Here is a 25,186-nt window from a genome sequence, read left to right as displayed (position 1 = left end):
GCTGGGAAAGCAGATGAAAGGCCATGCTCAAGCAGCAGGGAGGGATCGATCTCGACCAAAAGGAGAGGTCCCTTGACCAAAGTGTCCACACGTGGAAACGCATGGGACAGGAGCCTGCCCTGGAGTGCAAGTGACCGCAGTCAGCAGGAGGCACGTGTTTGCTGACAGTTGTCAAACGGCGGCCCTACGTGGGGAACGTGGGCGCCGAAGGCCTGGCCACATCCAAGGCTGGGCCAGGGTCCTTGTTAGAGGCTGCAGCTGCTGGAGGCCCTGTTGCTTCTGTCGGGAGGCTCCCCTGTAGATGTCCAAGGTCTCAGACTCGATCCTGCCGTGAATGCCCGGCACAGAGTAAGTGCTTAATTAAGGTTCACCGACTGATCTTCCCCTGTCTCTGATGGTGGATCCCTGTGGAGCCGGTCTCCAAGCATCTTGGCCCCCTCCCTGCCAGATAACTCACGGCTCAATGCCCAGATGCCATCAGGGCCAAACAGATGAATGCAGGACGGGACAAGGAGACCCCAGAAGACAGACTGAGCCGAGGCCCCCAGCCCTCAGTGCTGAGCCCCGACCGACCCCTTGAGGGTCTCCTAGTTCTCTCATCAGCACACCCAGGGTCTCCAGGAGAGCAGAGAATGGGGGAGGGCAGAAACAGGGAGGGGGGCAGACCTCTCAAGGGTCCCCACCACCAGTTGGAGCCTCACAACCTCTGCCCAGAGGAATCAAGTTTTGGGGGCTGGGCCCTTGCAAAGCACCTTGGGGCTTATGGGTCAGAGCTCTTCCTGAAGGACCAATCGTCTGGCTCTTGTTACTTAACCAGAAATGGGTTCCAGGCCAAGCCCCAGCTGGGCAGGGTCAATGTCAATAGCCAGAAATCCTGAGGATCTCTCCTCCCAAGAGAGAGAGAGAGAGAGACAGAAAAAGAAAGACAGACAGAGAGAGAGAGAGAGAGAGAGAGAGAGAGAGAGAGAGAGAGAGAGAGAGAGAGAGAGAGAAACAGACAAAGAGACTGAGAGAGACAGAGAGACAAAGTACAAGAAGTCTTCCTCCATCTCATATCTTACCTGGCCTTAATCCTGGATCAGGCCCCTCAGACAAACAGGGACCTGCTTCACAAGGCCAGGGTCTCCCCCCATCCAGGGCCATCTCCATTGCCCAGATCTGTGTCTGGCTCTGGAGGAGGCAGGGAGGTCAGTGACTTTGACCAGCCCTGCCCTCCTGTCCCGGTATCACCTCCCCAATGCCATGGCCCTCCTTGCCAATGAAGGACAAACAAGGAGCGAATAGGAGGCTAGTGCTGTTATTCCCATTTTACAGAAGAGGAAACTGAGGCAAGCAGGGGTAAGTGATTTCTTCCAGGTCACATGGCTCTTCAGTGCCCAAGGCCAGATTTGGCAGCAGCTCCTGCCCCTAATCCCGCAGAGAGAAGGTTAAAGGGCACCTCACCGGACACCCTCACAGCGCCCTGGGGAGACATGCCATACAGCCCAGCCAACGTGGCCCTCCTCTCCTTCCGAATCCTCCCTGGGCCCCCCAGATCAAGCGTGCCTTCCCATCCCTGGACCCTGCACTGACATAAAGGGTCCCAGGGGCCTGGGCAAAGGCACCCCTTGTAAGGGACCCCAGAAGACATCACAGGGTCTGTGGGGCCGGGGGGCGGGTGAGAGCAGAGGGCTGGGCAGTGTCTGGGGCAGATGGGCCCGCACTCAGAAAGACCTGTCCCCCTGGGGGGTAGCCATGGACAAGCCTCTCTCAGCACACCTGAATGCTTGGCACACAGTAGGCACTTAATAAAGGCTTGCTGCTCAGCTGATCTCCGTTTGCTTTTCTAACTCTATAAACGGACTTAATCTCGGGATCCCTTCCTCTCAGGCCGCTGCAAGCCTCTGAGGCCAATTTGGGTGCAGGAGAGAGGGATGTCATCTCGTCTCCTCATTGGAGCTCCAAGCCGTCCGTCACAAGAGAAGACGAATTAAAACAGCCCTGAGGTCCCCATGCTACAGACTGGTAAAGATGACGGAGCATGGCGACTGTCAATGTTGGGGAGACTATGGGAGAAGGGCCCTGGTGCATTTTGGGCACAGCTGCCAATCAGCACAAATGACCCGGAAGTGGTTTGGGAGGGTGCAGATAAAGCCCTCTATGGCCATTAAAAAGAATCATGCCCCTTGTGCCCAGGCACTGCAGCAGCACCTTTGTGATGGTCAAGAGCTGGACGCAGAGATGCTCCCATGTGGTCCGAGAGGGGAGGGAGCAGCGCGGGGTTGTCAGGAAGGGCAATGACGGACATCGAGAGGCTGGGAAGAAGCCGAGGGAGGAACAAGGGTAGGACTGTCTGATGCGGTCAAGAGAGACTGTCCCAAAGGGGTACAGGGGCAGGGGCAGCCCCCACGTGGTGCCCCTCCACCAGCCAGCTTGATCTTTCTGTCTTCCAAAACAGAGAAGGCCCTCAGGGAGGGCCGGAGGAAGGCTACTGGGGAAGTCCTGACGGTGAAAAAAAGACATCCGCGGAAACGGGTAAAAAGAAAGAAAATCTTTGCTCTAAAGGAGGGCAGGGGAGAGATACGACGGCAAGGGCAGGAGCCAAAGGGGCCCACACAAGTCACTTAAAAGCGCCTCCATCTACCCCACCTTGCAGTCAAAGAAAGGGACGGGGCTTCCCTCGGGGAGTTAGCCTTGGTCAAGGGTCTTACCGGGCCACAAAGCGGCTCAGCTCGCTGTACTCCATGGGCTCCAGGATAATGTTCAGCTCGGTGATGGCAGCCGAGGGGTTCTCTTCATCCTAAAGCAGAGAAGCCGTGCAAAGACCTTTTAACTGAACGCGGACCCACTGGCAGGATCCCCGCCCCTCCCTGGGGAATTCATGACGAAGGATTCCATCCCGAGAAGTGTCTAAAACCAGGCGCTCAGAAACGACAAATGCATTTCTCCACTTCCACTCAGGTTCAGGAAGGGTCCGTCACTTGGTGCCCCCTGCCCGACAGACTGCAAAGTCCTTGAGGGCAAGGACCCTCAGTGCTTGGTGTGACGCCCAGCTGGTAGCAGAGAAAGGCTGTTTTGTTGGCCCAGGGAGCTCTCAGGGCCCGCCTATTTTCTCTGCCCTGTCCTCTGCACCCCCGGCTCGCCGCACGCACTTGGACCCCCTTTACCTCCCAAGCTGGAGGGGCCACCTCTTCTCATCCCACAGAGCGACCTCCACCACCCCCAGAACAATCTGGTGGCTCCCCACCCCCGGCCCATCTCCCTGGGCCTACTTCCCTTCCAAGGAGGCCTTGACTGCTGGCGTCCAAGGCCCTGCCATGACTCCCACGCCCTTCCTGCCGAGTTCCTCTGATACTCCCCCTACTCCCGAGACCCCCAACCCTTTGCCACCTTTGGCACCACCAGTAATATCTGGAACACCTGTTGCTTCTTTCCCATCTCCCCTCCTAAGACCCGGCTTAGATCCCCATCGGACACAAAGTCTTTCCAGAAACGGCCACTTTTTTCTCGGGCCACGGGCTGTTGGGCAATCAGTACGAAGCTGGTCGTCGCTGCTTTAAGAGGAGAAAAAGTGGGAAAGAGACCACGAAAGCTCATCCATAGGTTATAAACCCGTCACCGTGGGAACTGCCGGCCATCAGGTGTTCATAGAGCTGGGAGATGCGGGCCTGTCCTGTCTCATTGCCTTCCTCTGGGCCCTGATCTCTTAGCACCAGGCATCACACAGCAGGGGCTTAATAAATGCTTTTGGACTGACTGTGTCAAAGCACGTTAGAGCTTCTCTTCTCAATGCAAAGTTCCCAGATCTCCCCGAAGGAAACCTGGTGGATGCTTTTAAGCACTTCCCAGGAAGTAGCGGCCCCCCTTCTCTTAGGGAAGGGTGTAAAAGGCAGATGGCAGATGGCGAGGGACTGGGGGCAGTGACCAAGAACGAGAAACCCCCAGGTGGACCCACCTCGGAGCAGAGTCTCCTGCCTTTCCCCAAGGGACTAACTCGGGGGAGGGAACATGTCTGACTGCTTCCATCACCCCGGAGCAGCAGTTAAGGAGGGAGGGGCTCTAGTCAATAGTCTGCGACCACCAGGACTGTCTGTCTGGGCCTGATAAGACAGAGTAGAACTTGTAGCTCCCCTGAATTGTGTGACTAGACTTTGTCACATCATAAAACGTTCTTGCTCAAGATTTCTGGAAACGTCACTCCAGAATCTCTTGGGGTGTTAGAGATCCGTCCCAGGAGGCTGGCCGTTCCCTTGAACAGAGCAAAGCTGGCATTTACATTAACGAGAGATCAATCCAACTGGTTTCCGGCAGACCCGTGCCTAAGAGAGTTTGTGGTTTTTCTTGGACTTTGTTACCGGCCAAGCGGAGAGAGATGGTCAGCAGAGAAGACCCCGGATTACAACGGGCCCTCTTTTGGAGAATCTGAAGAAAATCAGCTCTGTCCCAAAGGAGAGAAAAACGGGACAAAAGCGGCTAAAAAAAGAGAACGAAATCTTGGCCAGAGATCCGCGGAAGCAGGAATAAATACGGCTCTCCTTGGTAGAACCTGGTTTGTGGAGCCCTTTAAAGATGCTCAAGAGGAAAGCGAAAGAGAAAAAAGAAAGGGGAATCCTCTGGGGTGATTATTTTTTACAACGTACAAACTGTCTTCCCCATCAGGGTTGCCTCCCCGGACCATCCCCTCCCCAGCTCTTGCTCTTCTGCTCTGCCCTCGTCTTTCTCCTGGGCCCCGGGGGCGGGCACGTGACAAGAATACCATCATTTGAGGCCAGCTTGTATGCGTGTGAGAGCAGCTTCTTTCTCATGCACACACACTGAGGGATGGACGTTTGCCTCCGGCGACCCTCCACTGCCTTCCCATTTACTCAGAGGAAACTCTTCTCGCTGCCCTTGAACATCACATTCTCTCTTTTCTGATTTCCCTTCAACCCCAAGGTCATCGAAGGCAGGCCTTCCTTTTCCCTGAAGCTGTGTCGCTGTCAAGTCGGAGGCTTTGGGGACAAGTGCCAGCTCCTCTTGCCACTGGGAGGAAGCCTGACCTGGACGGCTCAGCTCCGCCGGACAACCTGTCTCACGAAGAGCCTCAAGAAGTCACTCTGCCCGCTGAAGTCAGCCTTGCCCAGCCAGGGGGCCTAAAGGGGAGCCTGCTGGAAGCTTGTTCCCTTGCTCCCAGGGTGGAGAAGCCGGTGCTCGAAGCGGGGAGGATCAGCCAGGCGTGAGACACTTGTCGTAGCCCCCCAAGCAAGGCAGGTCTGGACCAAATGCCAGGGACAGCCTGAGCCAGGCAAGCAGGGCCTTCAGCCCCGAGCTGCAGCCTTTGCAGGGGGCCAGGGCTGGCAAAGTCTGCTGCCGTGGGCCCACAAGAGGGGCCAGAGCTTGGCAGCAAGGACGTGATTCTGTTTGTGGGGACAGCCCAGCCTGAGCTGCCCTGGAAGCCACAGAACCCAGCAAGGCAACTCCACAGAAAGCAGGCCAGGAGCCCCTCACACGGCCCCCACCATCCCCTAGGCCTGCCTAACACAAAGTTCCAATTCAGGAGTCGGGAGGACTGGCCAGTCTAATGGGAACTCAAGTCAACTCACGCTTATTAAGTCTCTATTACATGCCAGGGACCTATTAAGTGCTGGGAACGAAACATGGCCAGGTGAGCAATAAAACTCAAACCCTCAGTACTTAAGAGAATCGTCGTCTCGTCGCTGAGGCCCCCGGGGGAGTCCAGGCTGGATCTTGGGGGCTGTTCTGGGCCTGCTCAACATTCAGAGACCGGAATGGGATCAAACCCTCGCCACTGTCCCCGCCCCTCATTTCCACAGCCGCTGGGGGTGCTGCGGCAGTGCAGGGTCAGGGCAGATGAGAAGCCCGCTGGCCCTGCCCCACACTGCTGCCCACCACAAGAGTGCCAAGGACTGCCACCCTGAGGATGGCTCAAGGCCCAGCACTACCCTTCACTCCTGGCTTCCCTGGCAGGCCCAAGGCCATCTCTTCTCTGTGGGCGCCGAGGTCCTCCCCAAGAGCTCAGTGGGGCCTGTGAGGTGACAGCCAGCCCAGGTATGGCTGCCCCTCAGTCCTGTGTCCGCCAGCTCTCTACGTGCTGCATAGACGGCCTAGAATCCCCTTCCCAAAACACCCACATTCTGCGGCTGATCTGGCCCCGGCCCGATGCTGACTCGCACCCACGAGTCCTTTCTGCCTCAGGATTTCCTGGTCCTGATACAATTTTTAAAAACTTGCACTTTTTCTGTGGGACCAGGGCAGGCAAAAGGGAACTAAAGCTGCCGCCGCTGCAGGGAGAACAGGAGGGACCCCAGCCACGGGGTCAGAGAGCCTGGGGACAGCTCGGAGGGCCATGACACAGAAGCCACTTTTATGGAGATGGAAACAGATGGTGAAAGGAAACCTGGGAGCAGAGACTCTGGGGGCTCCCGGGACCCCCAAGGGATGGCGTGTGCACACAGGAAGAGGAAGGGCAGCACGTCTGGTCCTTGCAAATCCGTGGCCCCACGTGCCCGGCCCACATGGCCACCGTGGGCAATACAGCCACTCACGGCTGCTCCCGAGAGAAATCCAGGCCTTGGAAACGGAAGCTCCCGCGCAGCCGCTCAGGATGTGTCCATTCACCTGGCACCCCAGCCTCCCCACCCCAGATCTGGGAGCAGATGGACACCCAGAGAACAGAAGTCATGACTCCCAAAGGAAACGTATAAACGGGAAGTGGTCGATAAAGCTCTTTCTGGGAGCACAAGAATGGAGGCAAGCAGGAGCCGGGCTCTGGCCTCTGGGGCTGGGACTCTAGGCCTTGGGGCTTTGGGGTTCTGAGGCTCTAGATTCTGGGCCCCGGGGCTTTGCCCTCTAGAGCTCTAGACTCCGGACTCTGGGGCTGGGCGTGGCTCCTGGTCTTCCCTTTCTGCCCAGAGGGCCTGGGTCCCAAGGAGCAGTGGTGCTCAGGGTGCTGGGCCTCAGAGGAGGGTCCTGGAGGCATCCTTAAGAGCAGAACCCACCCTGGGCATGTGCCAGGGGGCCAGAGGACAGGGCTGGCAGTGTGAGCAGCCTTGGGCGCCTCAGTTTCCTCCTCTGTAGGAAGAGAGCGACGACGCTGGAGCTTTCTCTGGCTCCGGCTGGTTAAGTCTTTTTGGCCCCTCAGGTTCCCGGCAGCGCTTCCGGGACGCCCTGACATCTCTGGGCGCAGCTGAAGCTCGGGCTGCTTCTCAGATTTCCAATGATGAAAGGCCTCCCTCTGCTGGTGGCCGACGGCTAAGAAACCCAGGGGCTGCCTCTGGCGGCCACTGCAGGACAGCACCCCCCAGACCCCCAAGGCTCCGCCCACTCAGCCCCCCACAGCCAGGGCTGCTGCCATGCCCGCTGTCCGGGGCCTTGGCCCCCAAGGCCCAGGCACTTGGAGATCACCTGTGCCCTGGGCCTGCCCCCTGTCCCAGCGCATCAGCCACGCCACGTGCTGCGCGATGTCCCCCTTTCTCTCCTCCCAGGACGAGGTCATCCTCTAAACCCAGCTTCTTGGGTCTTGGAACTGAACGTGGGGGTCGCGATGTCACAATTTATCATCGGTAAGCGCTCAATTTGTGCACTTAGCTTATGAACCTGCACAGCTGGTGTCGGGCAAAAAGAGGGTGGGGAAAGTGCCCCCCCCTGCAGCTGGCACAATGTCCTGAGGGCTCCCGTGGGCCGATGTCATCAGCCCCGGCTCAGGAAGTGCTGGAGGCGTCAGAGACCCGCCGGGCCGGGGACCCTGGAGGAGCAGCCTCAGACCCCCACGGGCCGGCCGCCTGACAATGCCCCCAGCAGGAGGCCGGGGCCCCTGCAGCCCCACCACGTGCTGCTCTGCGCAGCCTGGCCCCAAATGAGGTGATGGCGGGAAAGTCTGGCTGGTCCCCCGGTTGCGTCCTCCCCCCGATCTCTCCCACCTGTGGTGGCTCCAGGGGTCCAGGGCCCCCTCCCACTGCCCCCTCCACAAGCCACCAGAGAGACCAGGCAGGCCCTTGACCTCTGCCTGCCTCGGCGCCTCCTCTGTAAAATGGGCTCATAGACACGTCTCGCCCCCTCGGGCGCTCCGTAAACGCCAGCCGGCGCCGGGAGGAGCAGAGGCTCCTTGCTCTCGCACTCGTGTCCCAATGGGAATCCTTAGACTTGGTTCAAGCTCACAGGCCTCCTCCCCCAAGAAGCCTCCCCTGATTTCTCCTCGTTCCAGTTACTTGGGCTTCTTCCTCGCCCCAGAGGAGCCAGTTCTTTAGGCTGCCCCCTCCCGGAAGTGGGGAAAGGCATCCAAGGGGGGGGTGGGGAGGGGGGGAGACAAAGGACCTGTGGATGGGGGGAGGGGGCAGGGCGTGGCCCCGACACTCACCTGCATCTCCAGGAGCTGGAACTCAAGGTGAAAGGTCACATCTCGGCAGTGTCCGGCCAGGCGGCCCTTCCTCAGGATCCTGGGCCCGTCTGTGACACGGAAGAGACGCAAGCGTCAGCGATGAGGGGGACAGGGGGGGGGGGACGGGGGGACGCTGGGCCGCCCTCCCGAAGTGCCCCTGGAATGGGGCTCCATGCCTGGCACACACCAGGCGCTTCCTGTGGTCACCCCCCCTCCCCCCGTGGTACTTATGGCACTTCTTCCCGAGGACGCGCCCAGGGAAAAGCGGTCAGAGGGTGCGTGAAGAGGCGGTGGAGACGCCATAGCCCTCGGTCAGCGGGCGAGACCTCGGGCCCCAGCTCAGGAGGCAGCCGCCCAGTCACCCCCCACACCCAGGCGATGGCACGGCGCCCCTGGGGGGCATGCTCCTCGTGCCACCGCCCAAGGCCTTGGGGGGGGGGCCTGGTCTGCACGCCCCCCCCTCTGCGGGTGGTCTCCTGTCTCCTCCCACCACGCTCTGGGGGGCGGGGCTGTGAGGCGGCCGGCTCTTGCCCCTTTTCCTGCCCCGGGGCACCCGATGGACTTTCCCAGGCCCGGCTGAGGCGGCTTTCCTTCCCTTTGAACCTTCGGCCCGGACCGGACCCTCACCCAGCCCAGGAAACGTTTCCCGCAGGAGCCCCCCCCCTTTAGACGACTCTCCCCCGGTCCCTCCCCAAGGGCCTCGGTGACCCGGGGGGAGGGGCCGCGCCGGAAGTGACCCCGGCTCCCAGCCCGAGGCTCCCAGAGGCCGGATGGAGAGAGCGCAGCTTACCCTCCGCGCCTCCGCGGAGCTCGGCCCTGCTCAGGGAGTACTCCGTCACCCGGATGCCCGTGAGCTTGGAGAGGAAGGACACGCCGGATTCCAGGCGCCCGAGCCGGGCTTCCGAGGCGCTGCCAGACTCCGCGGGGCCCGCGGGGGGCGGGGGGCCTTCCTGGCAGAACCGTCTGGAATGGGGAGGACGGTGACTCAGAGGGAGAACTCGCCACCGGCCTCCCTTCCCAGAGCCTCCCGGCCCCCGGCAGCGCGCGCTTGGAGTCCTGTGAGAGTGCACGCTCTGGGTGTCAGTGCGCAGTGTGCCCTCCACAGGGGCAGGCTGGGGGACGCCCCTCCCCCAGCACCCTCGCCCCCTCTCCGCCCCTCCCCGGCTCTCCCTCCAGCTTCCCATCAGGCTCTGCGGACTACGAAGGGCCATGACAGGTCCCCATCCCCTCGGGCCACTGCACAGGGGGGCCACAGCCCCTCCCCCCACATCACAGGAGGCATCCTGCGGAACTCCCTGCCCCCACTCCGTCAGCCGCCAATCACGCCTTCCCCTCAGCTCCCGCCCCCGAGCCCCTCCCCCGCCTGCCGCACCCCCCCACCGGGGCCTACAGGGTCGGGTCCGGGTCCGGGACCGGGTCGGCTTCAGGACGTCCCTGCTCGAGGCGCCTGCGCAGCGCGGCGACCTCAGCCCGCAGGGCCCGGAGCTCCTGCTGCTGCTTCAGCCGCTGCCCCCGCCGCCGCTGCTCCTCCTCCTCCTGCCGCCGCTGCTCCCGCCGCTCCTCCTGCTGCTGCCGCTGCCGCTGCTCCTTCAGCAGCTGCTCCCGCCGCCGACGCCGCCGCTCCAGCCGCCGCTCCTGCCGCTCCCGCCGCCGCCGCTCCTCTTCCATGTCTGCCACAGCCTCTGAGGGACAGGGGGCGGGGGCGGCGCGCGCCAGAGCCCAGCTGTTCAAGGCTCCCGCGCGCTGCCGGCACATACCAACTTCTCAGCTTTGGGGGGGAGACGGCGCTTGGGGCGGCGCGGGCCTGGTCGAGACCACCCATCCCAGAGTTATCAGAGACGGCGCCGGGACAGAGTCATAACGATGAGCCCGCTCTCCCCGGAGAATCCGTCACCCAGGCTGGGGAGCGAATATCCGGCGACCCGTGGCTCCTGAACCCCCCTCCTGAAGGACCAGTTTACTTTGGAGCTGGTCCTTGAGTGACGTCAGAGTCTGGCACGGGGGGGGGGGAGGGAAATAAAAGCTTCAACAACTTGATATACGCATGCGCGTCTTTGAGGAGGCGGGATTAATGAACCCCAGCAGGAAGTTGAGACGCAGTTGGGGAAAGAGGAAGGTTGTGTCGCTTTATTTTGCTTCCCCCTAGATACCCGAGCTCGGCTGACGTCCGAGGGCTCCCTAACTTAGCAGACAAGTGACTTCGGTCCATCACCACGAGTCGCGACAGAGACCCCAGACCAGAGGCAAAGAGGACAGGGACATAGTCCGGAACCGGAGAGATCGACGGGGCGGAAACAGAGTCCCGGAACTTTGCATGCGGGAACCCGGGTCCCGCTCGCGGGGCAGAGGGAGAACGGACAGCTGCGCACCCACGTGACCGGAAGTCGGAAGCACGTGTCTCGGAAGCCCGGGCCGGGCAAAAAGGCTCTGGCTGTGGAGATGACCATGGCTGCGAGTCCCGGAGAACGGCGGCTCTTCTTGGGCGGCCTCGGGCCCTCGGTCACGCAGGACGATGTGCGCGCGCAGCTGGGCCGCTTCGGGGCCGTGTCCTCCGTGGAGCTCGTGTCCCGGGTCAATGAGCTCGGTAAGACCAAAGGGAAGGGAGCGGGAGCCCAGCGCTGGGGCCGTCACCGGGCTGGGATCCCCATTCGGCCCCTTCCCCCCCTCGGGGTTCCGTAGGGCCCCTCCCCGCCCCTTCCGAGCTCTTCCTGTCAGATGTTGGTGCTGGTGTGTGTGCACTTACTGAGTGCCTGCTGTGTGCCCAGAGCAAGGTTAGGATCTGGGGAGGGAGCCTGTCCGGCGCCTGGGGCATACCGCAGGCGCTAAATGCATGCCCACGGTGCCCCGCCCCAAGCAGCTATTAAGCGCCTGCTGCTTCCTGGGTTTTCTGTGGGAAGATCTGAGGGTGAGGAGAGCAGTGTCCCTGGCCTGGCCCCTAGGAGGAGCGGGCAGGGCCAGGTCAGCCCTTATTGGGCTCTCCCTCCTGGCTTCCAACTGGAGGCTGACCTCTGACCCCTCTGGGAGCCCACACCAGGGCCTTCCTGCATGTTCTCCCCCAGCCAGACCCTCCTCGTCCGTGCTCCCCGAGTGCTCCTCCAGCTCTCCCTGCACCCTCACCCTGGGTCCTCCTTGTCCATGCTCCCTGAGTGCTCCCCCAGCTCTCCCCCACACTTACCCCGGGTCCTCCTAGCCCACACTCCCTGAGTGCTCCCCAAGTGCTCCTCCAGCTCTCCCTGCACCCTCACCCCGGGCCCTCCTTGCCCACACTCCCTGAGTGCTCCCCAAGTGCTCCTCCAGCTCTCCCTGCACCCTCACCCCCGGGCCCTCCTTGCCCACACTCCCTGAGTGCTCCCCGAGTGCTCCTCCAGCTCTCCCTGCACCCTCACCCCGGGCCCTCCTTGCCCACACTCCCTGAGTGCTCCCCGAGTGCTCCCCCAGCTCTCCCCCACACTTACCCGGGGTCCTCCTTGCCCACACTCCCTGAGTGCTCCCCAAGTGCTCCTCCAGCTCTCCCTGCACCCTCACCCCGGGCCCTCCTTGCCCACACTCCCTGAGTGCTCCCCAAGTGCTCCTCCAGCTCTCCCTGCACCCTCACCCCGGGCCCTCCTTGCCCACACTCCCTGAGTGCTCCCCGAGTGCTCCTCCAGCTCTCCCCCACACTTACCCGGGGTCCTCCTTGCCCACACTCCCTGAGTGCTCCCCAAGTGCTCCTCCAGCTCTCCCCGCACCCTCACCCCGGGCCCTCCTCGCCTGTGCTCCCCGAGTGCTCCTCCAGCTCTCCCTGCACCCTCACCCTGGGTCCTCCTTGTCCATGCTCCCTGAGTGCTCCCCGAGCTCTCCCCCACACTTACCCGGGGTCCTCCTTGCCCGTGCTCCCCAAGTGCTCCTCCAGCTCTCCCCGCACCCTCACCCCGGGCCCTCCTCGTCCGTGCTCCCCGAGTGCTCCTCCAGCTCTCCCCGCACCCTCACCCCGGGCCCTCCTCGTCCGTGCTCCCCGAGTGCTCCTCCAGCTCTCCCTGCACCCTCACCCCGGGCCCTCCTTGCCCACACTCCCTGAGTGCTCCCCGAGTGCTCCTCCAGCTCTCCCTGCGCCCTCACCCCGGGCCCTCCTTGCCCACACTCCCTGAGTGCTCCCCGAGTGCTCCTCCAGCTCTCCCTGCGCCCTCACCCCGGGCCCTCCTTGCCCACACTCCCTGAGTGCTCCCCGAGTGCTCCTCCAGCTCTCCCTGCACCCTCACCCCAGGCCCTCCTTGTCAGTGCTCCCTGAGTGTTCCTCCAGCTCTCCCTGCACCCTCACCCTGGGTCCTCCTTGTCCATGCTTCCTGAGTGCTCCCCCAGCTCTCCCCCACACTTACCCGGGGTCCTCCTTGCCCACACTCCCTGAGTGCTCCCCAAGTGCTCCTCCAGCTCTCCCTGCACCCTCACCCCGGGCCCTCCTTGCCCACACTCCCTGAGTGCTCCCCGAGTGCTCCTCCAGCTCTCCCTGCGCCCTCACCCCGGGCCCTCCTTGCCCGCGCTCCTGAGTGCTCCTCCAGCTCTCCCTGCACCCTCACCCCAGGCCCTCCTTGTCAGTGCTCCCTGAGTGTTCCTCCAGCTCTCCCTGCACCCTCACCCTGGGTCCTCCTTGTCCATGCTTCCTGAGTGCTCCCCCAGCTCTCCCCCACACTTACCTAGGGTCCTCCTTGCCCACACTCCCCGAATGCTCCCCAAGTGCTCCACCAGCTCTCCCTGCACCCTCACCCCTGGCCCTCCTTGTCAGTGCTCCCCGAGTGCTCCTCCAGCTCTTCCCGCACCTTCACCCCGGGCCCTCCTCGCCCGCGCTCCCCGAGTGCTCCTCCAGCTCTCCCTGCACCCTCACCCCAGGCCCTCCTTGTCAGTGCTCCCCAAGTGCTCCCCGAGTGCTCCTCCAGCTCTCCCTGCACCCTCACCCCGGGCCCTCCTTGCCCACACTCTGAGTGCTCCCTGCGAGTGCTGCCCTGGCCCACCCTTTGCTAAGTGCTCTCTCTGCCCCCCCCCACCCCGTGACCCGGCTCTGACCCCGCGTTTGCCGCTCGCTCCCAGGGCTCCCGGAGAAGACCTTCGCCTACGCCAACGTGCGCCTGTCCGACGGGGACCTGAAGAAGTGTGAGTGCGGCGTCCTCTCCCCTCGCTCCGTGTCGGGGGGACTCTTAGAGGGAAAGGCCCCTCGCAGGGACGCAGTGGGGGCCCACGGGCCGGCTCTCTCAGGGCCTGGGGCCCGTCACGGGGTGACTTGAGGGGGATGGGCTCGTGAGTCCCCGCCCCCGCCCCAGACAGGGCTCGAGGTCCGGGCGGGCAGACCCCACGAGGCCGGGCCCGTAGCCAGGCTCCGCTGCCTCGCACTGGCGGGATCTGAGGGTCCGGGGGCGGAGGCCGGGCCACATCTGGGGCGGGGTCTGGTTCCACCTCTGAAGACCCCGACGTAAGAGGATGGGGGGGGGGGCGCAGAAAGCAAGGGCCCGGGAATCAGCAGAGCCAGGAGCGGCACGCGGGGCACGGCTCTGATGTGACTAAACCTTGTGCTTGGCGCGCCAGCTGGGGGCGCCCCTTGGGGCGGGCACAAAGGAAGGCCGGTTCTGCTCCGCAGGTATGTCCGCTTTAAACAAGACCACGTGGAAAGGCGGCACCCTGCAGGTCCAGCTGGCCAAAGAGAGCTTCCTGCACAGGTACGGGGGCACCGCCGCTGGGGACGGGGGACGTCGTCACCAGAGAGCTCACCGCAGCGGGGGGGGGGGGGGGCAGTGAGCGGGTGCCCCAGAGAGGTCAGGGGGCAGGACGCACCTGGCACCCTGGGTACTGAGCTGCCCCCTCTCCTGCCCAGGGCACAGGGGTTACTCTGGCGCCCTGGTTGGCATTCTGGGTTTCAGGCTGGCAGAGGAGAGGCTTAGAGCCAAAGCGCAGCAGGAGGCCTGCCCACAAGGGGGCAGCACAGTCAACCCGCCCACAGTCCTGGAGCTCCATATGAAAAAAGCCGTGCCGGGAACCGAGGTGCCGGGACACAAGGCAGGTGTGGGAGACGGGGCGGGGGCGGGGTCCCCATCCCACAGCCAGGCCCCCCCCTCCCCCCCATCGGCCCCCAGTCGCCGGCCTGTGTGTCGGTGTCCCCGACATTGCTTCATCCGCCGTTTCCCTTCTGCCGCAGGACTGGGTCGTGAGCAAGTTTGGGCGAGTTCTGCCCGTCCTTCACCTGAGGAGCCAGAACCGGCGCAAGATATCCTTTCCCTTCGGGCCTCCCCTCGGTCTGAGCCCGGGCCCGGGCCCTGCATGGCCCCGCAGGGCGCCCGGGGCAGGCGCGGCTGTGAGAGAAGCCTTGGGCCGCGGGACCTGAGCTTGGCGGGACGGAAGGCCCGGCTTTGGTTACAGAGGCGCCGGCTCGTCTCCCCTGGTCCCGTTTCCGTGTTAACTTGGGGAGGTGATCTAGGGATAAACTAGGAAGTGCTTTGGGGATCCATCCCATTGGCTAGAGTCTCGTGGGACCCCGGGCCTCACAGTGCGCCCTCTCGAGGTGGGAACGTTCCCTTGGGAGCTCAGACGGGGCCGTCGGGGGGTGCTGGGGTCTGAGTCACCCTCCCCCAAGCCAGAGCGGTCGCTGCTGGCTGACAGTGGAGCCGGAGCCCTGCCCCGTGCAGACTGTAAAACGTTAGGAACGTAACGAAGGATCCCAGAATCACCTCGCTTAAATCGCTCGCTTTCCAGAGGAGCAAACGAGGGCCCCAGAATCCCGGCTCAGGGCCCCCTCTGTACCGGTTTTGTAGAATGTTTTCCTGCTAAATGACTTTTGTTTTGTACCTTAACTTTTCCCAACATCTTAAAATACGATCCGTCAAAATATTGCCACAACCTCAAGAAGTTTGAGCAAGACGTCGCAGATCCCGTCTCCATCTCTGACCTCACTTGGAAACTGGAAGGGGGAGAGGACGCGATGAGTAAGAAGCGACAAGGACAGTTCCCTGCCTTCAGAAGCCACCCCGCGAAGAGAGCAAAGGTGGAGGGCAGTCCCCGCCCCTCCTCCGGAGCCGCGGGACGACCTGAGCCGCCGTCTCCCCGTCCCCAGCCCGCCGCATCCAAGGAGGCCCTGAAGCCACGAACGGGCTCCCTTCACGCGTCAAAGCCACTCGGCGCCCGAAGCAGAAACGTCACGTCTGATGACGACGTCGATTCTGAAGAAGAATTGAAAGCCATGATAGCAGAAGAGAAATCCCGAAGGCCCGGCCTCCCCGAGACAAACGGCAGTGGGAGGGATTCCTTTGAAGTGGTCAGCTGTGACTTCAAGCCAAACCCCCCTGGAGCAGGGGGAAGACCCCGGGCCCCTCTCTCAGACAGTCCCGCTCAGCTTGCCGAAGACGACCAGGAGTACGACTCGGGGGACACAGACGAAATCATTGCCTGCAGGAAAAATGGCGACCAGAGCAAAGACGAGCCAAAAACGTCGCCAAAAAAGAAACCCAAAGCAAAAGCGAAGGCCTCCGTGAGAAACGGAACAGAGCGTGCCCGCGCTACCTGTGGGAGTGACGAAAGGGAGGCAGCCGATTGTTCGAGGCGCGTCACTAAAAAGCCAGGGGGCGCGTCCCCTGGATCCGAGGGTGGCGAGTCTGAGGAGGATCTGGACTACGAAGCCATGATGACCAACTGCTACCGCCTGGACCTCACCTTGGCCGACCTGGAAAAGCTGGCAACCGAAGCCGCCGAGGGCCCCGGGGGGAGCGCCCGACGGGCCAAGCGGGCGCTGCCTGAGGGAGAGGGCACTGGTTCTGCCCGGAAGACTAAGAAAGCTCCTAAAGGGGCCCGGTGCATCAATCCCACGGACATCCTGGCTTCTCTCTTAGAAGGGGACGAGAAAGCCAGAGACCAGAACCCACTGAAGGAAAGTGCGCCGAAATCCAAGTTTCAGGCTTTCAGAGGCGTGGGGGCGCTCTATGGCGGGGAGACACCAACAAGACCCCTTCCGAATGGCGAAATCACTGCTCACGCAAAAGCCCCCAATTCTCTGAAACAGGCAGCGTCTCCTACCCTGGGCAAACGAGCCTTTGATTTGAATACTCCTTCCCGCAATGAAATGTCCGTGCCCCAAGATGGGAGGGAAGCAGAAGGGGCAAACAGCTCTCCACGTCGTCCTAAAAACCCGCCAAGGAGGCGGGCAGCCAATGGAGAGCAGCAGCTTGGCGCTGGATCCTCCCCCTCCCCTGGTTCTGCTTCTGGCCTGACCCCGTCGGGCGCCAAGAAGCCCTCGAGGCTTCCTGCAGAGACTTGCAGGATGGACTCCGGAGGGCATGGTGGCCTTGGCGCCCCTGCAGTGGGAGACCCCCGCCGGGAAAGGGGCGATCCCGTCACCCTCGGGCCCCCTCCAGGCAGGGCCTCCTCTCGTGTGCCAGGGAAGGACTCCCCAGGGACGGTCCAAAAGGATGCAGAAGGCCCACGTGATGCTCCCGCCGAGGCCGCCGGCCCTCAGAAGCCCTCTCAGGATAACGAGAAGCGCTTGGCAGCCTTGGAGGAGAGGCAGAGAGCGCGGGAGCTGCAGAAGCAGCTGGTGCACAGCGCTCTCTCCGGCTTGGTGAGCGTCTTCCCCATGAGCCTGGGCAGAAGCTTTCTCCCCAAAAGCCCCCGTACTTCCCCAGGGGGGTTGAAGCGCATTGGCGAGCTGGATTTCTGCCCACGCTGGCCTCGCCACCAGGGGACCAGTGGTTTTCTTGGCTTGGCACAGCTGAGCGCCGGCTAATGAGCGGATGCAGAGATAGTGCCCCCCGTCCGGGCGCGCTGGCCCCTGCTTACGGTCCGGATTCGGGGTGGGCTGTGACCTCTCTGCTGCTTTCTGTGCCTCCCCAGGACGGCCGGCCGGTGAGCAAACCGACGCACATCCTGTTCAGCTCCGACAGCGAAGAGGAGACGGACGTGAGGGATGACGCCTGTGAGAAGCCCCTTCCGGGCAGTGGCGGCAAGCAAGTAGGTGACCATGGCGGCTCCTTCCCAGGGCTGGCATGGCTGACGGGGCGGGACGCCCATTGCCCGGGCGGTCTATGGCACTGTTCAGCCGGCTCTCTGCTGGCATTGGAGGATCGCCTCCCTCCTTTGGGGAACCTCCCCTCCCAGTGAGGCTGCCCGCCGTCCCCCACGGCTCCCTGCTCTCTGCGCCTGGGCGACCTCGGGTCCTCCCTCTGACCCCTTCCAGACTGAACTGTGGTCTCGGCTCTGCGACTCCCCGCCGGGCCTTGAAGCCCGGAGACCTGAGTGCGGATCCTGCCCGTGCCCCTGCAGTTAATGTGGCGAATTCTCTGGCCAGCTGGCCTGCGATGGAGCCGTAGGGAGGGGGTTCTGGGACGTAACGACTTAGTGACTGCCAGCCTTGCGGTTTAGTGCAGCCGTAATCGCCATTTGGGTTTTTCAAGGATTCTAAAGCCTCCGGGAAACTCTTTGAGAGCAGCGAGGATGAGGAGGAGGCCGAGGAGGACCGAGCCCGCTTCCAGATTAAGCCCCAGTTTGAAGGCAAAGCTGGAAAGAAGGTTGGTGATGGGTGACCTGGGTGATGGGGCAGCGCCGAGTGCTGCTGGGCGCCCGGGGAGCCGGACGCTCGGGACTCTCGGGTTTGGTGGGACGGTGAGAGCGGGCTTGGCAGTTGTCTGCGCTGGAAACCCCAAAGCCCTGAATTCAAGTCCCGCCTGGGACAGGCTGGGTGACCCTGGATAAGTCATGTGATCCCAGAGTCCCCCTTCCCCCTCTGAGGTTGATGGATGGGCCGAGTATTGGCACCTGGGAGTCCCCGGTCCGGTGCCCGTCCCGGCCCCTCTGAGGCAGGTTATCGTCTGTTTTCTGTCGGCAGCTCATGAATTTACAGTCCCACTTTGGCGCCGACGACCGGTTTCGAATGGATGCTCGCTTTCTGGAAAGCGAGAGTGAAGAGGAAGAGGAAGGTGAGCTTTATCGTGCCGCGGTTCGCCCACGGACAGCCAGTCTTGCTGGAGGAGCCTCTCGTTCTCCCCGCGCCGCCATCTTGAGGTTCAGGGCCCCTCCCCCTCCTGCCTCTGTTGCCTCCCTCTCTCTTCTTGTCTCTCGGAAAGGAACTGGATGGAAGCAAGGACAGAGTCTTTGAGGGAGCGGAGCCGGCCTGGGCGAGGGCCAGACGCGTGGGGGGTGTGTGGTGTGTGTGTGTGTGTGTGGATGTGTGTATGAGTGTGTGTCTGTGTGTGTGTGTCTGTGAGTGTGTGTCTGTGAGTGTGTGTCTGTGTGTGTGTGAGTGTGTCTGTGTGTGTGTGAGTGTGAGTGTGTCTGTGTGTGAGTGTGTCTGTGGATGTGTGTGTGTGTCTGTGAGTGTGTTTGTGAATGTGTGTGTGTGTCTGTGAGTGTGTGTGTGAGTGTGTGTGTGTCTGTGAGTGTGTGTGTGTGTGTGAATGTGTGAGTGTGTGTGTGTGTGTGTCTGTGAGTGTGTGTGTGAGTGTGTGTGTGAATGTGTGTCTGTGAGTGTGTGTGTGTGTGAGTGTGTGTGTGTGAATGTGTGTGTGTGTCTGTGAGTGTGTGTGTCTGTGTGAGTGTGTGTGTGAATGTGTGTGTGTGTCTGTGTGTGTGTGAGTGTGTGTGTGAATGTGTGTCTGTGAGTGTGTGTGTGTGAATGTGTGTGTGTGTGTCTGTGAGTGTGTGTGTGAGTGTGTGTGTGAATGTGTGTCTGTGAGTGTGTGTGTGAGTGTGTGTGTGAATGTGTGTCTGTGAGTGTGTGTGTGAGTGTGTGTGTGAATGTGTGTCTGTGAGTGTGTGTGTGTGAATGTGTGTGTGTGTGTCTGTGAGTGTGTTTGAGTGTGAATGTGTGTGTGTCTGTGAGTGTGTGTGTGAGTGTGTGTGTGTCTGTGAGTGTGTGTGAGTGTGTGTGTGTCTGTGAGTGTGTGTGTGTGAATGTGTGTGTGTGTCTGTGAGTGTGTGTGTGAGTGTGTCTGTGTGAGTGTGTCTGTGTGTGTCTATGTGTGTGTGTCTGTGTGAGTGTGTGTGTGTCTGTGTGTGAGTGTGTGTGTGTGTGCGTGGGTGTGTGTGTGAGTGTGTCTGTGTGTGTCTATGTGTGAGTGTGTCTGTGTGAGTGTGTGTGTCTGTGGGTGTGTGTGTGTCTGTCAGTGTGTGTCTGTGAGTGTGTCTGTGTGAGTGTGTGTCTGTGAGGGTGTCTGTGTGTGTCTGTCTGTGAGTGTGTGTCTGTGAGTGTGTGTGTGAGTGTGTGTGAATGTGTGTTTGTGAGTGTGTCTGTGTGAGTGTGTGTGTTTGTGAGTGTGTGTCTGTGTGTGTGTCTGTGTGAGTGTGTGTCTGTGAGTGTGTCTGTGAGTGTGTGTCTGTGTGTGTGTGTGTCTGTGTGTGTGTGTGTCTGTGGATGTGTCTGTGTGTCTCTGTGTGGCTGTGTGGCTGGGGTGCAATTAGCTCTCAGGACAGCCGCGGGCACGGAGCAGGAGGGGAGCGGGGTACCCCTCAGTTTGGCCCTCACTCAGTGTGGAGCACCCTAGAGGGGGGTGGACACTGGGGAGGGCCGCGCGGCCTGGGGGCTCTCCCTCAAACGGCCTTTCTCTTTCTCTAAACAGTATCTTTTTTCCTTATTACTTGTAAAGACTTTTTTTTAACATTCATTTATTTATTTTAAAATTTAATACGTTGGGGCCGCTAGGGGGCACAGTGGAGAGAGCACCAGCCCTGAATTCAGGAGGACCCGAGTTCGGATCTGGTCTCAGACACTTAGCACTTCCCGGCTGTGGGACCCTGGGCGAGTCGCGTAACCCCAGCCTCAGATAAAAGAAAAAAAGGAAAGTTTAATGCGTTTTTGACAATCACACACAGAAACCACTTTTAGGACACGTTTAGAACTTGAAGTTCCAAATGCTCTCCTTCCTCCCCGCCCCCTCGCGCTCGCGCTCGTGCAAAGCAAACATCCGCGTGCACGTGTCACCAAGCCGAAGCCCGGCAAAAGCGGGGGCGCGGGGGCTGCTGGGATCTGCGGCCTCGGGCGGCTCTCTGGGCTCTTCGGGAGTGCCTCAGTCCATCGCAGCGTGGAGAGGAGCTGACTGCCACGGGCAGCTGTGACCGCGCGCTCCGTGCTGCTGCTGCTCCCGGGGGCTGCCCGGGTTTTTCTGAGCCCACCTGCTCAGCGTTCTTCGCAGCACAGCCGTGTTCTGTTACAGGGCCGCTCTGGCGCCCCCGTCATCGAGGGAGCTTAGCCCCTTAGAGAGGAGGAAGCGGGGCCCGGGGCCGCTGAAGGCTCGGGGCCCCCTGCCTCTGTGGAACCCCGCAGCTGGCCCCCACTCTAGGTTTCAAGCTTTAGCGTCGCCAGCTGGCTCTGGTGCTTGCTGGGTGCCAGGCACTGGCCGGGGGGGGGGAGAAAGCCCAGCCACGCGGGGCACATTGGAGGGCAGCTGAGGGGGCACCGTGGGGGGCCTCTAAGAAAGCTAAAGACGGGGCGTGGGGGCTCTGTCGGGGTCCTGCTCAGAGGGCAGCTTCTCACATATGGACTCTTGGCTCCCAAGAGCTCAAAGAGGCTCCGACAGCTGAGGAGGAGGAGCTCGTGGCAGAGAAGAGGAAGAACCTGGAGCTGCTCAGGAACATCCTGCACGTGGGCCAGCAGGCTCCGAAACCCAGCCGAGAGGAAGCGGCCTCCAGGCGCTTCAGGTGGGGGCTCCCCAAGCGCGCGGCTCCCGAGCGAGGGCCCAAAGGGGAAACCGGGGTGCTGGGCGGGGGCCTCCGCAGGCTGGAGGGCCACGGGGCCGCCCCGCCCCTCCGGGCTCGCCCCTGACCCTCTGCTCTTGGCCATAGGAACGTCGTACGCTATGACCCAACGAGGCTGGACCACGCCACGTTCGAGAGGAAAGCCGAGCCCGAGGAAAAGGAGAGGTGAGCGCCCGGGGCTCCTCTTGTCTCACGCGTCCCTCGATTGGGGGGCTTGCGCTATCCCCAAGGGAGAGGGCCTGACTGCGGCCTCTCAGGGCGAGTGGCCTTAGCTGTCAAGGAGCCTCCGGGACCTCCTCCTGTCTACGCGGTCCACAGCTGCTCCAGGCAGACTCGTCCGCGTGTTTTCCCCACTGGATGGTCCGCCCCTTGCCGGTGGGGGCCGCCCCTGCTGCACTTGGCTTCCCTGGCACCTGGCACCCAGGAGCTGCTCACTGGCGCTCCGTGGCCACCTCCCGGGGCCCCTCGAGAGCCTCCTTCCCCTTGCCGAGAACATGGCGTGGGACGTTCCCGTGAGGTGGGCTCTCCGTCTCGGTCTCCACCCTCAGACCCTTTGTCTCCCTCCTCCTCTGCAGCAAAGCCAAACGCAGGAAGAAACGGGCCGAGGCCGAGGCGCTGCCCGCCGTCTCCAAGGACCAGTACTACAGCATCGCCGCCGACCTCAAGGAGCGATTCCGGGCCCCGGAGCCAGAGCCGGAGGCGGGAGCCGGCAGCCCTGGCAGCGAGACTCCCGAGGTGGGGGAGACGGCCGGCCCCCCGCCCGGCTCCGGCGAGTTCACCTTCTCCTTCTTCGGCCCGGACGTCGGGAAGCACGAGGAAGGTAAAGCAGAGCCCTGGGGGGCAGCCCTGGCCTCGCCCCCGAGCCGCCGGCACTGGCCGGCTAGGTCCCCGTCTCTAATGTCGGCGTCATCGTCGGGCCCCCCTCCCGGGCTGGTTGTGGGCGCAGTCGGCCAGGGAGGTGCCAGCTGCTCGCATCCCCTCCGGGGCAGGGAGAACAAGCCCCTGCCCGCTGCGGCCGGCTGCCCCTCAGCCCTGGGGTCCCCTTCGGGCAGTGGCCTCCCCGCTCCAAGGCTTTCTTCAGCCCTCATGCCCAGGGTCCCTAGTCCATCGTCCATGTCCCATGAAGCCGCCTGTTCTGGGATTCTTGGTCTTTAGCTTGGCGCGCCGGCGCTCTGCCCGGTGCCCCTGGGAGGGCGGGTGACACCTCAGGCCCCAAGTCCTCAGGGGCTCGCTCCCCTCTCTGCTGTGCGGAGTATGTTTCCCCTGTGATGGCATGGGGGGGAACCTCAGGCGCCAGATTTCAGATCCTTTGGGGGTGTGTCCTGGCTCCCGCCAGCCCGGTCACCCCAAGTGTCCTGAGGAAAACCTGGCCCTGCTTTGGCCTGTGGTGACCCCAGTGCCCGCCCCCAGGAAGGGGCTCAGCCCTGGATCTGCACAAGGGCCTGGGGAGATTGAGGGGCCATCCCCACCATCCTGCCCAAGGTCCCGGGGTACCCCCAGGCCCCGTCCCCAGGGAGGCGGCAACTCCCCGGATCGTCACGGAGCCATGAGCGCAGCGCGAGCGGCCCTCGAGACCCCGCTGTTTCTGTGGTAGCTCCTTATAGGGTTGAGACCAAGACAGCGGGGCGCAAGGCCTGGCAGCAGGACCCCCGTTTCCAGGACAGCAGCTCGGAGGAAGAGGAGGAGGAGGAGGAGGAGGAGCCCCAGCCTCCAGATGGGAGCACGGCAGCAGCCCAGCCAGAGTGAGTTGGGCTCAAGAGCCCATCTGAGGGCCGGGAAATGGGGGGCTTCTGGGCAGTGAGGGAGAGGCTGATCTCTGTCCTTGTGAGGGCCCGCACGCTGGAGGGGCTGGGGGCGGGGTCCCAAGCCGTGGATCCCATCAGGCCTTCCCAACGAGGTGGGACCCCAGAGGGGGCGTGCCGAGGCCCTGCCCCGCTGCCCGCCTCGGCCCCTCTCTGGTCACCCCGAAGGACGCGCTTCTTGGTCTTTCTCCAGGGAGATCCCGGTGTCCAAGGCTCTGAGCAGCAGGTTCTTCTTTTTCTCCGAGGACGACGAGCGGTTACGGGGTAAGGAGGGCTGGGGTGCCGGCTCCAGGAGGGCGCGGGGCCCCTCCTTGTCAGGCCACGTGGAGGGGCCTCCCGACGGGCCACCGAGGAAGGAGACGACCCCCGGGGCCAGCTTGTCTCCAGCCCCAGGGCCTCCCTTAGTGTCCCCTAACGCCCCTCCCCTTTCCTTCCTCCCTCTTTCCCAGCGAGGTCAGAGGAGGCGTACCCAGCTCTGGGGGGTGCGTGTGAGCGTGTGTGCCTGGGCTTGTGCCCCACCCACGTATGTGCACAGCACGGTCCTGCCTGCAGGGGGGCATGAGGCCTGTGCGTCATGTGTTGCCTTGGACGAGCTCAGGTCAGAGAGCCCCTGGGGAGGTCGGCCCGGCCCCTCTCCCCACCTCGTGTGTGTTTTCTGCGCCCTTTGGATCCTGGAGACCCCACGGAGGCCCCATGGACCCCGTTTGGGGGACGTCCGCCCCGTGGCTCCCTCCTGCAGGATCTCCAGCCCGGCTCACTGGCCCAGGCCCCGCGCGGGTCCTCAGTGAGGACACCCCTTCTGGAACTCAGCGAGTCCTCCCCCCCTTCGGAGCCAGGAGCAGGGGCCAGGGATGGAGCCTCGGGGAACCTCTGCACCCCCGGGGCTCCTGAGGGGGGAGCACTGAGGAACCAGAGGGTGCTCCGGGAGGAAGGACTGACTTGATGGGAGGGGCTCGGCGGCTTGTCTGGAAACAACGGTTTTCTGTTTTCTCTTAGCGGGTCCTGGGTCGTTCTGGCAGGGCTCCGGAAGCCAGCCCAGCGGCGAAGACTGGGAATCCAGAACCCTGGCTCTGCTGCAGGTGAGGGGGGGGAGGGGGAGGGGGCTACCCTGGGGGGGAGGGGAGGGGAGGGGCCAGCCCAGGGCCCCTCTGCTGTTCCCTTGGCGTGACCCGGGGCCAGCTCGCCTCCCTGGAGGTTTGGTTCCCACCCCCAGCTCTCCTCTCTCCAGGACTGCCGGAAGAAGCACAAAGCGGCCCGGAGGAAGGCCAAGCCCTAGGCCACGGCGCCCTCCCTAGACTAGGCTTCCAGAAGGCTGGCGGAGGGGCCGCACCAGGGCCCCGCCTCGGACACGCGGCCCCGGCCCTGCACCGCCCCGAGGGCCCCGGCGGCCTCCTTGGTCCTTCCGACCACGGGTCCCACAGGCCCGAGACCCCGCCGGGCGTCGTCCTCAGACTCTCGGGCAGAGGCGGCTTCCGCTTCTCTCTGGGACGCCACGTGGTCCTGAGTCCCGACAAAAGGCAAAGTTTATTTTTCCAGAACCCCAGCGGCTGCAGGGCCGGCCGGCCGCCTTCCGTGTAAATAAGATGACTATTTATTGACAACTCCGCAGAAGTGTCCGTGGCCTGTTTTGTGGCTTTTTAGTAGAACTGGGACATGGCGTGTGTGTGTGTGTGTGCATGTGTGTATGTGTGCACGTGTGTGTGTGTGTGCATGTGTGTATGTGTGCACGTGTGCGTGTGCATATGTGTATGTGTGTGCATGTGCATATGTGTGTGCGGGTGTGCACGTGTGTGTATGTGCTGGTGTGTGCATATGTGTGCACATGTATGTGCGTGTGCGGGCGTGTGCATATGTGTGCGGGTGTGCACGTGTGTGCGTGTGCATATGTGTGTGCGCGTGCGGGCATGCACGTGTGTGCATGTGTGTGTGCGGGCGTGTGTGTGCGGGCGTGTGTGTGCGGGCGTGCACGTGTGTATATGTACGGGCGTGTGCATGAATGTGTGCGTGCACATGTGTATGTGTGCTGTGCACGTGTGTATGCGTGTGCATATGTGTATGTGTGTGCGTGTATGTGTGTGTGTGCGGGCGTGCACGTGTGCACGTGTGTGTATGTGTGTGCATGAATGTGTGCGTGTGCACATGTGTGTGTGCGTGTGCATATATGTGGGCGTGTGCATATGTGTGTGCGCGGGTGTGCACGTGTGCACATGTGTGTATGTGTGGGCGTGTGCACATGTGCGTGTGCATATATGTGGGCGTGTGCATGAATGTGTGCGTGTGCACGTGTGTATGTGTGTGCGTGTGCAGGCGTGCCTGGGTGCTGTCCCTGCCT

The 25,186-nt window shown here is 62.6% G+C and overlaps 2 protein-coding genes across 2 annotated transcripts in view; one reads left to right on the top strand and one right to left on the bottom strand.

Moving 5' to 3' along the window:
- CENPP (centromere protein P) overlaps positions 1 to 10,335 on the bottom strand; it is a 110,016-nt gene extending 99,681 nt beyond the window's left edge. The window contains exons 1-4 of the mRNA XM_074284584.1: positions 9,747 to 10,335; positions 9,147 to 9,319; positions 8,336 to 8,424; positions 2,691 to 2,779 (exon numbers count right to left, since the gene is read on the bottom strand). Of these exons, the coding sequence (XP_074140685.1) occupies positions 2,691 to 2,779; positions 8,336 to 8,424; positions 9,147 to 9,319; positions 9,747 to 10,111 (716 nt within the window). The 5' untranslated portion in view covers positions 10,112 to 10,335. The remainder of the gene's footprint in view (positions 1 to 2,690; positions 2,780 to 8,335; positions 8,425 to 9,146; positions 9,320 to 9,746) is intronic.
- Positions 10,336 to 10,397: 62 nt separating this feature from the next.
- NOL8 (nucleolar protein 8) lies at positions 10,398 to 24,459 on the top strand. The gene is made up of 16 exons (XM_074284573.1): positions 10,398 to 10,940; positions 13,418 to 13,480; positions 13,962 to 14,040; positions 14,242 to 14,377; positions 14,517 to 14,585; positions 15,180 to 16,925; positions 17,198 to 17,314; positions 17,758 to 17,871; positions 18,189 to 18,279; positions 20,854 to 20,995; positions 21,140 to 21,217; positions 21,628 to 21,872; positions 22,647 to 22,794; positions 23,048 to 23,118; positions 23,851 to 23,933; positions 24,083 to 24,459. The coding sequence occupies exons 1-16, from the start codon at positions 10,796 to 10,798 to the stop codon at positions 24,128 to 24,130; spliced, it is 3,375 nt and encodes a 1,124-aa protein (XP_074140674.1). The 5' UTR covers positions 10,398 to 10,795; the 3' UTR covers positions 24,131 to 24,459.
- The last annotated feature ends 727 nt before the right edge of the window (positions 24,460 to 25,186 follow it).

The sequence above is a fragment of the Sminthopsis crassicaudata genome, chromosome 1 (assembly GCF_048593235.1).
Source record: "Sminthopsis crassicaudata isolate SCR6 chromosome 1, ASM4859323v1, whole genome shotgun sequence".
Lineage (NCBI taxonomy): Eukaryota > Metazoa > Chordata > Mammalia > Dasyuromorphia > Dasyuridae > Sminthopsis > Sminthopsis crassicaudata.
The sequence above is the reverse complement of the archived record's forward strand: the minus strand, read 5'-3'. Positions and strand labels throughout refer to the sequence as shown.